Raw genomic sequence first — 18,413 nt, 5'->3', positions numbered from 1 at the left:
CGAATCCGATCCGAATTACTAATTTGGATTGGATTGGATTGGATTGGATTTTGGATTTTATCCGAATAACTTTCACCCCTATATAAGGATACTAGATTACCTAGTAGAAAGGATTGACCAAAGAAGAAGATGCTGGTAAGGGGATCCAAACCACGGTCATTTGTTAAAATAGAAAAACAGAGAGAGAAGAACTCACCGTTAATTTTGTACTCTCAATTTGCTTTAGTATTTTGTACTTCTGAGTTTTTGGATGAAACCTTGAAATCTCGAGAAATGAAAAAGGCTGATAAAGTAAAGACGGTTGATCGAAAAAAGTAAAGAGTCTCGAGACAAATAAATCGGCCTATTTATTTAGATGTCAAAAAATTAAGAAGTCCATGTGGATGACTTTTAGTTCGGAACCAAAACAGATGATGTTGGTAAAGAAGTCCAAACCCAAGTAATTTGTTGGGATGGAATGGAACAACTCCCACTTAGGATTAGGATATCCATTTACCCATCTCACCTGAACTTATATATAGAAAAATATAAGAGAGAAATAGTCAATTTTTTTTTGTGATGTGTTTTTCGATATTTCTCCAAATATTTGGTGGGTTAGACAAAAATTTTATCGAGTGAAAGATGAACCTGGAATTGCAAGGTACAATTTTGCCTCAAATTCGTGCCGAAATTCCTCCTACAATCAAATCGAGTAATACCCATATTGGCAACCTTAAAATCCCATCAACTTTTGGGTAAATTTCTTTTCTTAAGCTATTTATGAAGTATATTTTTTTCATGTATTTCTTTTAGGGATTTGATTTATTCATCAGTGCTAATTTATGGCGTTAATTAAGTTTGATTATACATGCTATCGCTCATATCCTTCCCTCTTTGTTTATGCATGGCTAAATTACTGTATCTTCACAAGTTTGAATCTAATTAATTGTGAAATGAGTAAAATGCATTTAGTTTGATCATCTTTAGGATATCATGCAGGAATAATTGATTTCTCTCATAAATATGTTCTGGGTATTCTTTAATTTTTGATGGGTCAGCAATAATTGATGTTTGTGTAATTTGGCTAACTTGTTCCCAGTTTTTAACAAACCAAACAAATGTGAATGATATGAAATGCTTGATGAATGTAGCTAAATTTTTCATGTTGATGTTACTCTTAGATGTAAATCATGTGATAATTAGGGAAAATAGTTAGATAAAAGAAAAAAGGTTGTGATAAGAAACGCTCAATTTCTCGTGCTCTTGCTACAGTTAAACGATCTTCTTCGGATAATTCGTCCAACCCAAGGAGAACTATGTTTCATTGAATTTTTGGGGAGCTCTAATTGAATATTTCTGTAGATGACAATGCTGGTGTCATAATTAAGTTATGCTCGTCTATGTGATTGATTCGGGTGGAACCATGCCTATCTAACAGTAATTTGATATGTGCTACTCTGAACAATAGAGATGAATAGCTAGTCGTGCTATTCGATCTTTTGCATTACTCTAATGTTAACGAGTTCTTAACCTAAATATAGTTATAGTACTAGATTTTGGAATGCGGACTTCTTATGGAGCAGTGAGAAGAGCACTGCATATTTTTTGAAGACATTGAAATTGGCGGAAACTTAACCAAGTGATTAAGGTTATTCTATTACAAGAGCTTCCTTTTGAAGTTCTTTAGGTACCTACTATTCGAGCTCCACGACCTTCATATCTAGATGCCACAGTAGCCCAAACATGTGATCATTGTAAGTTGGATTGTGAAGGTGTTGCTTAGTGCATCATGGTCAAATTTTGGAAATTGTAGATTCGTCATTCATCCATTAAGCAATGTATGTTCCTGCATTTTCTCTTTGTATTGGGGCTTGGTAATTTGTGTTCTCTTCAACCCTGAACATAGATTGCTGAAGTTACTGAACAAGTTTTATAATTTATATGGGCTTTTAATGTTCTCTTCGTTTATTTCAGTGATGAGTACTTTTGGAGATTTTATATCTGTGTTTGATATGATTTTTAAATGTCATCCGTTTCCTTTCAGAGAAAGCTTTTCTAATTCATGTTCAAGATGGAAATCACTAGAAGTACATTGCAACAATAGTCAGAGTACAGAGCAGTCTGCTGCGTCAACTAGTGACAGTCAGAGGCTACCTGAGCTTTCTTTCAACAGGTTGCAACCTAGTGACAACGATTGTGATGGATTGCTAAGGCGTCTTTTTGGTCGGTTTCTTGCTCGTGAAGCTGTTCTTGATGAAGAATACTGGGTTTGTTTTGCTCTTGTTATATTGATGCTTTCCCCCTAAAAGTATTATGAACTGGGGTACTGAGGCCTTATATCTATATGTATTCTTTTCTCTAATCTGTGGCAGACAGCGGCATGGTTGCGGGCAGAAGCGCATTGGGAATCTGTATCAGACGTGCGGTTAGTTTCTATCTCAATTCTGAACCTTGTGGACTGTTGTATTATTTTCTTTGTGACCCATAGATGGTAATTGGTAAGTATTTGGTGGAATCTCCATAATGGTACCTTTCTCTCCTATTTTGTTGCCAAATTGCTACTTGTCTCTTTGCCTTTTGAACAGTTCCTTGTGGTCACAGACTTGTTGCATTATTGTTCTTTCAGGCACATTGATGCATTTAAAAGGAAGTATGCAGAACAGGTGAGTTAATGTAGGGAATAATAATATTGACATAACCAAGTGTAAAAGAAGAACTGAATTCAGGAAAAGTTTTTAACTTTTGGGATGGGAATCAGCAGAACTCAGACCACTATTTTTTCAAACCCTCTGAAGTGCGGGTCATTTGGGGAATTGGAAGTGGTTCAGTAAGGTGCATATATTCATTTTTATTTTGATGGAGTGGATAACTGTTTTTCTAGTTGCTGCATTTTCCGAAATCCAATTAAACCATCTTCTTGCTTCCAATGGTTAGGCTGCATGTGTATATGAGGCCCTGGATCCATCTTAAATGAGAGCTTTGTTACTGAATAGTCTGCTTTCCTTTTTAATATTTGAGATTCTGGCCATGTTTTTCACAAGTGGTCTGCCAAGCTTACACCTGGGATTTAAGTCACTGACTCTTGGAAGCATTTTCCTTTTCGTTTCTAAATGTGATACAGCGATGGGTTTTGATTCTTACATTCATTGCCTAATTGATGTTCTCATAACAACTTCACAAGTTGTCTGCGAAGGCTACACTAGGGATTCAATTTATGCACTTTTGGATAGAGTAACTTTAACATCATGGTTAGAAAGCGAAATCTTAATCCCAAAAAATGGAGTAGCTTCTGCTCCACGAACCAAATCCTTTTCTCATACTGTCAGATTCTTTTACTATATTCAGTTCTACACTGTGTCATATGCTTCTCCAAACTCTTTCTTCATTCACTTGTTAACTCTCTCCATCCAAGTCATCGTGATCTCCATCTACTTCTAATCTTCATAACCCCAACTCTTTACATTGCTTATTGGTGCATCTTTTCTTTGATGTCACATAACTAACATTACTGGTTTGTCTTTATTTCTTATCTTTAATATCTGCAACTCCATTTCGAGTATTTCAATTCGAATTTTACTTAATAGGGTGTTCCGCACATCCATGTCAACATGGCATCTCTGCTAGACTGCTAGACCCATCTTCTTAATATGATGTTTTCTTAATATCCAAAATTCCAACCCATACTGCTGGTCTAACAATTATCTTGTTGAACTTTCCCTTTTAGATGTACGCTACAATCCTACAATATCCCAGATGTTACTCTTTGTTTCAGCGACTCAAACTTAATTCTATAATCCCCATTATGGTCAATATCTTCACTCCAGAAAAGCTATCCAATGTACTTACAACACTCACTTAAGGATACTAAAAATATTTGTTAACCAATCAATTCGAACCTCCTTGAGGCATCTCCAAACCTAAATAGCAATACTACATTGGCGAATCATTTTCCTTAATTTCTTTCTCTTTGATGCCCTTTCAGCAGTTTGTTCAGGATTCTCCACACTTAACCCCGGTTGATTTCACGGTCCTCAATAGAATATCTATCAAAATATTCTATCAATCGGTTATTAATCTCTTCATCCGGGACAAAGATCCTTTGGTTATTACCTTTCATACAATTAATTATGAAGAGATATCCCTGGTCATCACTTGTATCCTTCTAGCTTTTTCATAACTATCTTTTTTACCATCTCTCGAGTATAGTTTGTCGTATACATCCTTGTATGCCTCTGACTTAACTTGTCAAATGCTTTTGTCACCTTAACTTTAGCATCATTTTATTTGGCAATATTTTCCTTAATCCTGCAACTTTTAAAAGTTAAGGCTCAGTTCTTCTCAACTTAGTTTTGCTGAATCTAATACATTTTTGCCAAACTTTACTTAATTTCAGTGAACTTCATTTCATTGCTGAAGTTAACTTATTAGCTGAATTTAGCATCTATTTTTTCAGCTTAACTTAAACTTATATTTTCTTAACTTTATTTTTGCTTTACTTTCTTTTGTTGAACTTGATACTTCCTCCGTTTCTTTTTAGATGTTACACTTTCTATTTTAGGAAGTTTTAAATTAGATGTTACACTTTTATTTTGGATAATAACTTCTCTCTATCTCTCTCCTATCACATGTTCACATGGGACCCTTTTGTTTTTCATTCTCTCTATCTCTCTCTTCTTCAAATATTACCTAGGAGTCCGTGATTTGAAAAGTGTAACATCTAATAAAAAACGGAGGAAGTATATTTATTTGCTTGACTTATTTTTGCTCTTCTTAAATTTCTATTGTTGATGCGTATTTATATAAAGTAGAGAAGAAGAAAGCCTGGTAGCATTCTCCTTTCTTCTTGACTACTGTTTTTACGTCCTAAACTCCTAATACCACCTTGTTGTGTTGCTTTTACGTCCTCATTCCCTTTGATTCAATTGGTTAGAAGCATTTCTGAATGTGTAACTGAGAGGGGGGGGGGGGGAGGAAAAGGGAGGTGAAGAGAGTGAAAGAGTGAGCTTCCATTCCCCTTCTAAAATTTTCCAACACTAGGGGGATCTGATTTATTTAAAGGGGAAGGAATATGGGTTTTTGTAGTTCCTTTTATTTCCTTCCCCTATATATATATATATATATATATACACCCCTTTTTCTCTTCCTTTCCCTCGAACTCATCCTATCCACATATAGTATAAAGGATTCTGATTCTATACATTGTTTAAGCTCAAATAATAATTAACATATCCATTTGTTGCATTTCTTACATGTACACATACTTGTTGTTTGGTTGATAGAAATACTGGTGGGGAATTGGCCTTCTATTTGGAATGGGTTAGTTTAAGTAATTGATGTTTCAAAGTCGTGTTGCTTTCAGTCACCCGGGATTGAAAAGTGTTGTTTTGGTATTAGAAACATGAATTGACAGCAAAACAATGATGAAAGCTTATTGATTATGAACTTTTGCTAGCGATTGGTCTAACTATAACTATTCTTTGATAGTAAACGTTAATCTAGCTCATCTATCGCTCTTCCATTACAATTAAATTTAATGACTTGGAACTGTCTTGTGTCATATTACAGGAGTTCTATGCTCTCAAAAGGCGATGCTCTGGACTGGATGGAAATTCCCTTAAGTGCTTCTGTCTAGTTGCAGTATGTTCTAAGCTTTTAATGTGCTCTATGTAATTATTTGTAGCTTGTCTCTTGTGGTGTCTTATAGCCTTCTGAGATGTATGTTCTATCTCATACTATTATATCCTATTATGTTACTCCATTTCAAAAATAAATGTGCTACTAGCTTTGTTGAAAAGTTTGAAGATAATGTAACATACCTTTTTTTTGACAATTGAGTCCTCCGTATCTCTCTCTTCATCAAAAAGGAAACACTTTTTTTTTCTCCTTTTAACTCTCTTTTCTTCCTTAATACGCGTACTGGGACCTAATACTATATTTGTTTATTGAAATGGGAGGGAGTATAATTTCTCAAATGAAGCTAAGCTGAAGAAAACATGACAAGAAAGCTTAATTACACTGGATTGAATCAAAGTCCTAGCATAACTTCTGTGGAAGGAACATAACAATTCACCTTACCTCTCTTCTAGAGTATTTAGGATCAGTTAATGCAAGCTCCTCGTTCCTTTCTGATGTAGATTGTATGCTGTTCAGATCACATTTCTGGCTCTAAGATCACGTGATTCACTAGTTCGACAAACTTGATCAGTACTAGTTTTAACCTGTTGCTCTGAACATATGCTAGGCGCATTCTGTGTCTGTTCCTTCTCTGTTTCTTTTTCCCGGGGGATGAGAGGGTGGCGGGTTTCCAACCAGGAAGATGAATCCAAGCATGCCACTAGTTTGACAAACTTGATTAGTATTCGTTCGACTAGTTTTTGAAACATATGCTAGGTCCATTTTATGTCTGTTAGTCTCTCTCTCTCTTTCTTCTCCTGGGGGAGAAAGGGGGGGGGTGTTCAAGCAGGAAAATGAAAACCAAGCAAAATCTCTTAGTACTTAGCAATCTTATTTGATTAACTACATCAGTTTGAACAATTTTGGTTTTGCTTTCTACATCATCTAACATCACTTTGAATTTTGACCAAATTATGATTTAATTTGGCTAGTCTGCAATCCTATTGCAACCTTTTGCTACTTCTATGTTTTTGGGAAGTATTAGTTTGAGAGAAGATTGAGAATATAATTGACAATAGATTGTATCTCAATCCAACATTACATCATTTCAGAATGATCTATTTCTCGTCCTTAGCTCTCTACTATTTATGATTTTTTCTATTAAGTAAACTACCCCAATTGCACTTCATCCTTGCGGTACCACATTTACTCTTATTGCTTCTTCTTGCATATGGAAGATCACATGTCAAGTAGATGAATGGCTTATGCTGATGTGTAGCGGCGCAATCACAAACCTTGATACATTAAATCAACTTAAATATGTTCCTAGGCTCTTGTACATCGATAATGCTAATAATCTTATGTGTCATGTACCCAGGATTGGGATAGTTGAATGGGTATGTTATGCAATCGGTTGCTCATAATATTTCATTAAATTTTCCATTGTTACTATTGGCGGCCCAGTACAATGCAAGAGGTAGCAATCTGTTTTTAGAGAACTTGAGATGTTGTTGACCTTGGATAGTGTCAAGACATGTTCCTCGTCAAGATTTGCACTAGATCTAACAACTATTGCAGAAGAAGCTGTTATCTTATTTCCCTGTAATTTCATTTTTAACTCCTCTTCTCCCGCAGTTCCATTCTTTTTGAAAATTATCTTTGATATTATATTTTCAGATTGTAAAGGAGTCTAATTGAACAAGATTCTTGCTTGTGACTGATGGAATCTCTAATGTAATATGCTGTAGAATTCTGCCTCGTGTCATTTTTTTTGCTCTGCAATTTTACGCTTTCGTCTTTTTGTGTACTTTAGGTGAAGGAGGAGAAAAATGTCAGGAGAACTGTGCTAAACAGTGTTGTTGGAACATTAGACTTGAGCATACGGCAATTTTTGAGAGGGGAAACATATCCGGGGGTACTTTTTTCCCAGTTTAACTTAGTTATACCATCTGAATCCTATATTCTGAACCCGATCGTTTTCTTACCATTTGTCTCTTATTATGTTTATTATTATTGTTATTATTATTAATTATTTCAGGAGGTAAAGAGGTCTTCAAGATTCTTGGCAAGTCAGGAGCCCTTTGATGCTCATAAGTATGCATATATTGCTAATGTTTGTGTTACCAAATTTGCTCGACGCCAGGGTATTGCTTCCAATTTGCTCCATTTGGCCACTGATGTTGCTATTGCATCTGGTATTGCTCCTTGAATTTATCTAGAAACTTGTGCCTGTGTTTTTTGCATGTTTTCAGTATTAATATCTTCTGTGTACTTTTAGGAATGAAGCAACTATATGTTCATGTAAATCTAGACAACAAGGCTGCTCAAGAATTATACACTAAAGCTAATTTTAAGGTTTGAAATTGTTTCCTGGCAGCACGTTCATATCTACTTCAGTTCATTATTCCATTGACTTGCATGTCATTCTTCATAACCTATTATCTAAGTCATTTTGTGGTATCATTACGGCGCTCCATGTCTCTTTCCAATTATAACTTTCTTGTGCAGGAAACTCCTTGACATATTTATGTTCTTATTGTCTTTGCTAGATTGTGCAGGCTGCCTCTTCCGCTTTCTTACAAAATCAGAGGCTTCTAATGGTGAAGGTGCTATGAGCCTTCAAAGATTCCATACAAATTCATATCCAACATCAACGTGTATATGTGTTTTATAACATTCACTTAAAAGGTATCTCCTTCTGTTGCGCCTCTTCTATTGTACTCTCTCTCTCTCTCTCTCTCTCCCCCCCCCCCCCCCTTTTCTGTTTCCTTTTTTTCTTTTTCTTTTGCCTGCTTTAGTCTGCAGAAGTTGCCAATTTATTTTTTTTACTTTTGGCATGTAAAACTTCTAGCATCTTGATTGTAAGTTGTGAATATTGCATTTAGAATTCATAGTTTCTGTGCATAATGTCGTGGTTTGCTAATGTGAGATTATATCTGCTTTGTTGCCAACAATTTGACATTCTGCTGAATTGGTCATATTTCCCCTGGCTTTATTGTTCAGTTCTTTTCCTATTTTTGCATGTATTCATTGGATCAATCTATCAGTTCACTGGCGAAGGGAAAGTAATATTACAAATCACTGTATATTACAGATAAAGTTACAAAATTAGTATATATATTTATTTCTCCTATAATTGGGTACATTGTGCCTCTCAAAAATTATTAGTTGTTCTCAAAACAAAAATTTGGAACTCATAAAGGTCATGGATAATTTATGAAATTACGATAATAATATTCTCTGGAAACAGAAAATAGTTAGCAGACTTTGCTGGACTTCCTGGCCATGACAAACTTCTTCCACACATCAGTAATCTCCCTTTGTGTCTCAAGTTCACTTTTCTTCGGCTCGCAGACAACCCCATTCTTCCCTATGACATGATGACCGAGACTTTTATTATTCTTGGAAGGGAGGTGATCAAGCTCATTGAGAACCTTGGTGATGTCGAGCACAAGCCGCTCGGCGAGAGTCCTGGAAAAGTCTTCCCGAACCACAACACGAAGCACTGTTACATGCTGTGCATCAGCTGGCATGGTGTAGGCTGGAACAATCCACCCAAATCTTCTTAGCATCTCTGAAACCTCAAACTCGTTATGTAGGGTATTGTCTTTAAGAGAGAAGGCCACTAAAGGAACACCATTATCTTTAGACGCAATTGTGAATCTCCCTGTCTTTTTTAGGCCCGTCTTCAATACCATAGCATTTTCTTGGCAGTTCTCCATCACATTCCGGTATCCTTCAAAGCCAAGGCGGATCAACTGATAATACTGAGCAATGACTTGACTGGATCCTGCACACCAAATAATCTAGTGAGGATCCTGCTGCTAGCTGGAGGCTCATAAAAGATAAAAAGAAGGTAGAGTACAGGCGGTAACTAAACATGCAAGCTAAAATGTTCTGGGATAATTACAACCACATTGAGAATGCTAGTACTTTGTGGGAGATTTTGTTGTAGACTGGAGCATGACTTTGAATTATCCACCTCGAAAATCCAAAGTGGAACTTATGGAACAAGAAAAACATGCTTTATAATGAATTTTAGGAGTTTACCTTTGGAGAAGTTGAGAGTGAAGGTAGGCTGGTCAGTTCCTAGGTAGTTGATATGGAAAATGAGCTCTTCAGGCAAGTCTTCCTTGCTCCTCCAAATGACCCAACCAATGCCAGCATAAACAAGACCATATTTATGGCCACTGACATTTATGCTCTTCACCAGGGGAAGCCTGAAGTCCCATTCTAGCTCTGGGTAAAGGAAGGGTGCAATAAATCCTCCACTTGCTGCATCCACATGTATAGGAGTATCCCACCTGCCAACTTTATGGTAAGTCCATGCATACATTTTTTTTTGGGTTTGCATATGTTATGAATAGCATTTCGGATCACATAGGCGATCCCATTCTATTAGGATTAAGGCTTTGACATTATTACATATTATGTACCACCTCCGGCCTAGCTTCTTAGTCCACTTTGAGCGACATACTTTCAAAGTGGATAAAAAAAATCTGGGATGGAGGGATTTAATGTTATCAAGTGGGAATAGAAACTGAATAGCTACAAAATCAAAGATTGGTACCCTGTGTTTTTGTTCTTTTCTAGCAAGAGATCGTTCAAAAGCTTGACGTCTTCAAACTCGCCATTAAGGGTGGAGCCAAGAATGGCAGCGACACATATGGTGTTCTCATCTACCATTTCAACAGCCTTAACAGGGTCCATCACATAATATCCTTCCCTTAGCTTCACTTCCTTCAGTTCCACTTCAAAGTACCTTGCAAATTTTTCCCAGCATACCTACAAATAAAACAAATGAAGTAGTGGGTTTTAGAATATACTTGTGGTTGTGTTCATTCATGTTCAACATTTTCATATAATTGAATGATATAATCGTTTGTGACAAGAAATGTACTATATACTTGAACATTAGCGCCCGTGACGATGTTGGGCTTCTCATAAGGTAAGCCTTGAGCCTTGCGCTTGTTCTGCCATCTCCTCTTGAAAGCGAGCCCGGCTAGCATTATAGCCTCGGATGAGCCTACTGTTCCTACTCCGACAGCTGCTTCTGAGTCTTCAAGTGGAGCGTTGAACAGCCTTGCTATCATGTTCACACATCTATTCTGCTTGCGTCAATGTAAAACAATTATGTTAATATTGTGAAGTTACACCATTAATCCTGCATAACTTTCTTAGTCCAGAGACCATTGGATTAGTGTGTCAATATCATATGAAAATGATGATCCTGCATAACAGTTATTTTTCGCTCTTCACAATTGTCCACTTTTTCTTAGGAACTGGTGCACTGTTCTTTTCAGCCAAAAACTTGTATGTGGCGGATGTTTTTATTTATTTACGAAGGCTTCTTTGATTGGACGGAAAACAATTTCAATGGAAAATGAGTTTTTAATAGAAAACATAATCGTAGATGAATTTATCTTTGTTTAGTTCTATGTATAAAAAGTTACGAGAAGAAAAATGAAGATTAAAGGAGAGGATGAATAAGTGGAAGGAAATAAAGCGTAGAATAGGGAGGAAAACTGGTTTTGAAAATGTTTTTTCCCCTTAGGGAAACAATATTTCACTATTTGGAAAACTGTAATCCAACTTTCACAAAACAAATAAAAGAAAATGGAGAAATCAATTTTCTGGAAATTTGTTTTTCACCCAACCAAACACTCTTTAAGTGGTAGAATACCTTTATATAGTTAAACGTGAAACGTTTTTAGTTGCTTGATCAATTTGGAAGCGCAAAATCACTACAGGTCGTCCTTGAACCTCGAGTTTACTTTTCCGTTCTAAATTCTAAATATTAACATCCGTTTTTAAATAGTTGCAACAGTTTGACTTTTACGCTTGCCAACGCACAAATTTGATCATTAATATCTCTAATTATGTATTTGTAGAAGTTATTAATAATTGTTATTATAAAAATATTCATTGAGACAAACCAATAACATTTTATATCATCATTTTCGTTTTTATATATTAATAAAAAATATGGTCAAATTAAGATATGTGAATAGAATAAAAGTGTTGTAACCAAAAAAACACATGAAGTATTTTATCTTTACAAAAAGGGAAATCATTCTTGTTTTAAATTCTCAAATGGTTTTGTTCTTAAAGTTTGACCCAGAAAAGTAGGACTAAACTAGTTAGACTCAAACCTATGGGAATTCAATACCTGCAAAAATCAACCTTCAAATTTGACCAACGAATTTCAGAGTAATAAATAGTGAAAAAAATATACACTAAAAAAGATGATGACCTGAAGCTCAGTGGTGACAGGATACTCATCCATGTCAACATAGTTCTTGTTAATGGCCTCCATCATTAGCTTGTTACACTCTGGCTCCATCCATGTTGTAACAAACGATGCCAAATTCAGCCGTGGATTCCCATCTAACATCAGCTCATCGTTTATTATTTGGTACGCTGCCTCCTTTGGTATCGAACTCTCGGGCATCTTAAACCTGACACGAACATGAACACGAATAAGATATGAATTTAAACTCGTTTATTACATGATCATATGATCATGGTTGCGTTTTGTTATATTTTGAGCACTATCCGAAACCAACATGAAACCAAACGACACATGAACGTAAAGTTATTACATATATACGTACCTTGGAAGCGGAGTTTGGAGATGGCGAGAAGCGAAAGTGCATTGAATGTAAGAATCTGCATCAAATACTGCTTCTGAAAGTACCATGGTTGATTGGTTTCTTAGGTTAAACAATAGTATGAAAGATGTAAGAAACTAAGTTTTGTATGGCTTGGTAAACTAAGTTTTTGCTTGGAGAAAATGAGGTGGTGGTTTAGGGTATTTATATGAAAGTTATGTAGGGTAGGAATTTGATAAATATATATAATATGTAATTGATGAGTTTGCAATTTTCCGCGTCTATGATATATTATTCTATATTTACCAAATAAAGTTCAAAAAATCTAGACGAAGAAAATAGTATAAAGTTTTTTTGCTTTTTGTACAAGACAAGAAAAGAAAAAGGAGAAGTTTTCATAATACATGTGTTTTGAGTTTTGACAATATGTTTATTTCTTGGTCAGAACAATGAAAAAGGACAAGTTGGCTAATGTGTTACTGACTTTAGTCGTGTTATTACAAAGGAAAATTTGTCTAAAAAAAACCTTTTAAAGGTTTAATTTTGCGAAAAAAATCCTTATAGAACATTCTTTGCAAAAAGAAACCATAAATTTAATTTTTTTTTTGCAAAAAGAAACCTATTCCCATTTTCGATGTATATTTTCTCGATTCCGATGCTGACCTTCTATCTTTCTGTAACCTTTTATTTCTATTCACTGCAACACCGCCCCTATGCATCTCAAAAACCATTCCGAAAAATGTAAGTTTGTGGGTTTTTTCAACAAAGAATGCTTTAAGAGATTTTTTCTCACAAAATTGAACTTTCAAAAGTTTTTTTTGACAAATTTTCCTATTATAAACTCATAATGGAAGTGTAATAAACCAATAATAGTATAATACACCCTTCAGGTGTAGAATATTCGCCATTAAACAATTCGAAGGCCAAAGGGATTTATTTTTTTCTATTTCTTTGTTTCTTCGTTTCCAAGAAGAATTATTTCTTTAATAGTCTTCTTCTTTATTAGGTTAAAAATGTTGGTATTACAAAAGCAATTATGTCATAAATGATTGTATAAAAAAAAGTTAATCCTATAAAAAAGAAGAGAAGAGGAAGGCTAAAATAAGTTGTTAGATATTTAAATGTGAAACAGTTAGCGCATTTACAGAAGTGTTTCATGAATTGATATTCAAAATTAAAACGAAGGATATGTTAGCCTAGTGGTTAAAATTGATGTGTTGTGAATCATAGGTCATATGTTCAAATTTGGTATTTTTAATATACTCATTGAAAGTAATCAAACAAGATTCCACATGACTATGTTTATTCTTCTATATTGAAAAGAATTTAGATTTTTTTTTACTTATAAACAACGTCAAAAATTCATGTTTGGTAAATGACTTTTTCATTGGCATTTGGCTTTTCAATTTGGTCAAACAACCAAAATAATGTTTGGTAATTGGATTTTTGGTTTGCTGAAAAGCTGCCAAAATGAAAAAGCTTCATGTAGTAGCTTTTTGGTGGCTTTTGGCTTGTTGACCCACAAACTCTCTAATAAACCGCCAACAATCACAACTAATATTACCAAATACTTTTGAAAACAGCTGGTTTAAACAACCAACTTAAAAAGCCCTATATACAACAATGCTTCCAGTCAGTTTAACAAACTAACTAAACCACCCAGGCACCCAACAACAGATTGCCAAACAACTCCTATGTAATGGCTGGAGTATTGAACTATATTGTATCAAAACATGTATAGTTAGTATGATGCATGGCATAATTTGGATCCTTTGTTGTTGGTTACTCATGGAAGGGTCATGGTGATTTTTGAAGGTTTTCATGGAGTTTAAGTTCCATTATGGCTCTTCGTAGTTTTCTAGTTCTAGTAGGAATATGACTCTTAAAATCTTAATCTTAGTAGGATTAGAACTCCTAGTTTTGTTAGGTGTATATTAGTTTATCAATTCTAGTTAAGTTAGAAATTCACATTCTTGTTGGATTATGATTCCTAATTGGATTAGAATTATGATTTAGTTAGAATTCTAGTAGTAGTAGAAGTCTTTTGCTTATTATTACAGGGTTTTACTATCCTAATTGGGATATGTTTTACTTGTTTTAAGCTAGTAAGGAGTCTTAGTTAGTTACTTAGTTTATCTTTTAGTTTAAGTTATCTTTTATCTTTAGTCCTAGTATAATTAGGTATTTGTAACGCCTATTTAGAGGTTATTTTCGATCATTAAAAATACAGATTAATATAGAGTGATTATTTTCGATTACATTGAGTATTCATCCAAATCTAATTGTTGCTGACTTACCCTTTACGTATTCAAACCCTTAGTTTGTTTTTCGTAGTGGTGTTGCCTTTATCGTGATTCACCTAAGCACTATCCAGTTTTGTGTTGTTTAATTGGTGGCTTTCCCTTTACGCTAATCAAACAATTCGAACCTTTTATGTTATTCTTGGTGATTAATTTTTTTTATAAAATTCATATAAAAGCCTATCCAACCCTCAGTTTAATATTTGTGGGATCAAATTCTTTATCGGAAATCAACTAAGTACTATCCTTTATTTCTTTTAATTTCCACACCTTAATTTAGTCTTTTAGAAGATTAAATATATCAGTTAGTTTCTTTATTTTTATTCTTTTAGTTAGTACTCCTATTCGGGTTTTGAAGAATATTATCTAATATGCAATCTGTAAAAGATTTTAAACTATTCCTTAGTAAGATAAGTTCATTAGCCAAAAATATTCTCTTTTTTCTTCCATCATCAAAAATTATGCAATTGTAGTAACTCACTCATATACGTTTTTGTATATATATATCTGAATGTCTTCGAATCTGATTCAACTGTTATATGTTTATGCCAAACTTTTTCCTGTAATGAGGAAGTTTGTGGTGGTAAAAGAGTGCAGAAATTCTGCTTTTTAAGAATGATTTTCGCTCACTGAAGCCAGAAAATTGCAAGGAATATTATCAAAATTTTCTCTCATAATGCATTGTAAGTTTCCATTTAACAATGATGTACAATAAGTATCAGTTAACATAATAAACATAGGGTTTGGTGCCAATGTTCGAGGACTTAATTTTACTTTTAAGTCATAAGGCCGAACCTTCCTAACTAAGATGGTCGGAGGTAGGGATCTCTTTACCTTTCTAACCTACTTTAAAGTAGCTAACCCGCCCGCCCGCAAACACTGGACGACTAAAGAGCTAAGTTTATAGTTTGTTTAGAGTTTTCCGTACCCACTTAACACAAAAAGGTAAAAAAAAACAAGAACATGATAAATATAAGCCCTTCGAATTTTGCCTTGATTTTGGTGTTATTCATCTTCTATTATCTTCATCTAAGATAGATGAAAAATATTTTTTTTTTATAATTTTTACAAATATATAACTAGAAATATTAGTGTTTAAGTTTTGGATTAACCTGCCTAAAAAGTAAAAGTGTACAATCTTTTAAATACAGAAGTAGTATATTTTCAAAAGGAAAACGACGAAAAATAAGAAATAAAAAAAATCGAGGGAGTACAATGTATGGGGGCTGTCTAAGTTTCATACAGGTTCTACCTAATCGCTACCGATCGCCATGGTCAACTCATAAGTACAGAAGACACTTACTTGGAAAGAGTCAATCCTTGATACCGGCATCTGTATCATACTGGTCATGTTGGAATACCTTAACAGTGTCCATCACTTGGGCCATTATTAAATGGACATGGGTCTGATCTAATACTTACTCAATGCGCCTATAAGCCTAGAGATAAGTATCAAAAAGGATATAATTGTATCCAACCAATAGGAGCAGGGTCCTACCTCACTTGAGACACTATTAGCTCCTATAAATACCCATGATCTGATTCATAAGGTCCAATGGTCCATTCACATATACTATGTTTCACTTGAGATATGCCGGTCATTATGTTTTGTCTTGCAGGACATCATACCGACACGCAAAGTTGAAGAATACCGATTCACTTCAACAACATTTATTTCATATCGAAACAAGTTTTGTGAAACTTAAAAACAAGAAACCAGGTTACAGTTTCTGGTAGCACCACAGGACGTAGCACACTGGAAAAAGGGCACACGGGACAGACGGGGAAAGCGCTGATGCTTTATAACGTACAAAAAAAATCAAGGAAGGGTAATATTTGGTAGTGGTATGACCGTATGAAGTAGGAATTAGGAACAATGAATATGATATGGAATTGGATGCGTTGGTGAATGGCGGTTCGGGAATACTAGCTGTAATATTTTTTGTTTATTAATCGCTTTCACATTTGCGTAGTTTAGACAAATCTTTATATAAGATATGCAATTTATTATCATTGAATTTGAGGTATATGCAGCCTTATATGTTAATAAAATACTTCCTCCGTTTTTAAATAAGTGCAATATTTCTTGTTTTCACGTTTGTCAATGCATTATTTTAACCATTAATATCTTCAATTATCAATGAGTAAAAATTATAAAAAGTTTATATTAAAAAAATTCACATTGAGACGAATCTAACAAGATCCCACATGACTATGTTTTTCTTAAAATGTAAATCACCAAAGCTAAATAAAGTTGAAACTGTGAATAGTAAACACTATGCAAATGTTGCACTTATTTAGAAACGGAGGAAGTATATTTTTTCTACGATAAGACCCTTTCTTTTTGTAAGGTAGATATAATATCCGAGGTTGAATTTTGATTGCTTATAGCTCTTATTAAGATTATATCTCTATTATATAAGGGAAGGGGGGAGCAATGGTGTCCTCTTTTGAAATGCCTATTTTGCCACAATTTCCTTTCTAAATTACAAAAGGAATGTCAAAATCAAAATCGACACTCAAAGAAAACTACCCAAAATTAATTTACAACACTCACAAATCACTTAAAAGAAGAAACTTTACAAATCACTCATACAATTGAGAAAATCACGTTATTAAAATCACGGAAATCACTCAAATAATCGGGAAACTTTATTAAAACTTGAAATTAACATACAAACTAAAACTAATAACCTAGAACGTCAATACATACAAAAACATTTACAAGAACCATTCACAATTAATGGTGGGTCATGATAAAAATAGAGGTGTATTTGTAGTGCAATCAGAATTTAGAAGTTAGACAAGGAAAAAAATTATTTACTTCTTTATAGTGTTTAGAATTTAGAAGTTAATACTGTACTTAATTCAAAAATCAACTAAAAACTTATAATAGTTGAAATCATAAATAAATTCAATAAAATTTCTATTTTGTTCATAGAATTGAACTTTGAAAAGTAAAAAAAAAAAAAGACAAAAATAATGGTGAGAGACTTAAGTGACAGAAACTAAACCAATCAAATTTTGCAACTAAAAACAATTATACTTCATATGTCTAATGTTCAAATTTTGACTTTTATGCCGAAGAAAATCGAATTTCTATTTCAAAAAAATTCAAGCACGCATCGCGTGCAAAAAATTCTAGTTTCTTATATGTCATGTTATAATGTTAAGTAATGATTCAACCCCTCAAAAAAAAAAAAAAAGTAATGATTCAAAATTTATATCATCTTATAGTATGTTTGAACAACTTTGATAAAAGATAGACAATATTTCTTTATAAGATACATAGTTTTATCTTCATCATCTTATATCTTTTTTTTATCGAAATCAACGATGATGAGTTTGAACAAGTTCAAAACTTCTTTCAGCTCGAGCTTGAATTTCATAACTCGTAGCTTGACTTGAGTCGATTCAAGCTAAAAAAGCTCAACTTAGATTCAATAAATTCAAATTGAGCTTTGATTGCGCTTTTGTCGAGTCATTTAACTTACTTGCAAACAACTCGATTAGCATCATTTAGTGCCATTCAAGCTACACCATGCCAATCAAATTAAAAAACAAGATGTAATCAAATTTCTTTCTAGTTTCTATGTAGCATCATTAATTATTCTTTTTTTTAAAAAGGCCATTTTATATTTTAAATAAAAGAGTAATCATCCATAGTTGGCTAGTTCTAGTCCAAGTTTCACACATGCTAATTTGGTCCTTGGCTTTAGCTTGGTCAATTGATGGTTCAAAAATTTCCGACAATTTAATTCGATTTCAATGGTTTACCACTACCAGGTCTTAAAGTTGACGGAGTGTCATACATTTCCTCCAGTTTTGGAGATTGGAGACTACCACTTTACCGATTTTTTTTTATTTTTATGTCATTTTCTCTCATCAATCTTTTTGGGGGCCATTGACA

General features: G+C 34.0%; 2 protein-coding genes across 8 annotated transcripts; one reads left to right on the top strand and one right to left on the bottom strand.

Annotated features, from left to right (window-relative positions):
- Positions 1 to 467: 467 nt before the first annotated feature.
- On the top strand, positions 468 to 10,953 carry LOC104895294 (uncharacterized). Of its 7 annotated transcripts, none has more exons than XR_007275089.2 (11): positions 473 to 734; positions 2,024 to 2,246; positions 2,352 to 2,404; positions 2,606 to 2,642; positions 5,545 to 5,616; positions 7,406 to 7,507; positions 7,631 to 7,787; positions 7,871 to 7,947; positions 8,151 to 8,280; positions 8,947 to 9,910; positions 10,511 to 10,953. XR_007275089.2 is itself a non-coding variant. In XM_010681759.4 (9 exons), exons 1-9 carry the CDS (start codon positions 622 to 624, stop codon positions 8,205 to 8,207), a joined length of 900 nt encoding a protein of 299 aa, XP_010680061.1. In that variant the 5' UTR covers positions 475 to 621; the 3' UTR covers positions 8,208 to 8,283. The 7 variants fall into 7 exon arrangements, 2 of the variants coding, with proteins under 2 accessions (XP_048502043.1, XP_010680061.1); XR_790291.4 differs by having other exon boundaries at positions 476 to 734; positions 8,142 to 8,280; positions 9,806 to 9,910; XR_790290.4 differs by having other exon boundaries at positions 476 to 734; positions 8,142 to 8,280.
- LOC104895295 (glutamate decarboxylase 4) lies at positions 8,693 to 12,407 on the bottom strand. Its single transcript, XM_010681761.4, has 6 exons — positions 12,207 to 12,407; positions 11,846 to 12,050; positions 10,500 to 10,700; positions 10,163 to 10,377; positions 9,643 to 9,896; positions 8,693 to 9,382 (listed from the first exon to the last, which is right to left on the bottom strand). Exons 1-6 carry the CDS (start codon positions 12,290 to 12,292, stop codon positions 8,850 to 8,852), a joined length of 1,494 nt encoding a protein of 497 aa, XP_010680063.1. The 5' UTR covers positions 12,293 to 12,407; the 3' UTR covers positions 8,693 to 8,849.
- Between the last annotated feature and the right edge of the window lie 6,006 nt (positions 12,408 to 18,413).

This window comes from Beta vulgaris, chromosome 6 (genome assembly GCF_026745355.1).
Source record: "Beta vulgaris subsp. vulgaris cultivar EL10 chromosome 6, EL10.2, whole genome shotgun sequence".
Lineage (NCBI taxonomy): Eukaryota > Viridiplantae > Streptophyta > Magnoliopsida > Caryophyllales > Amaranthaceae > Beta > Beta vulgaris.
The sequence above is the reverse complement of the archived record's forward strand: the minus strand, read 5'-3'. Positions and strand labels throughout refer to the sequence as shown.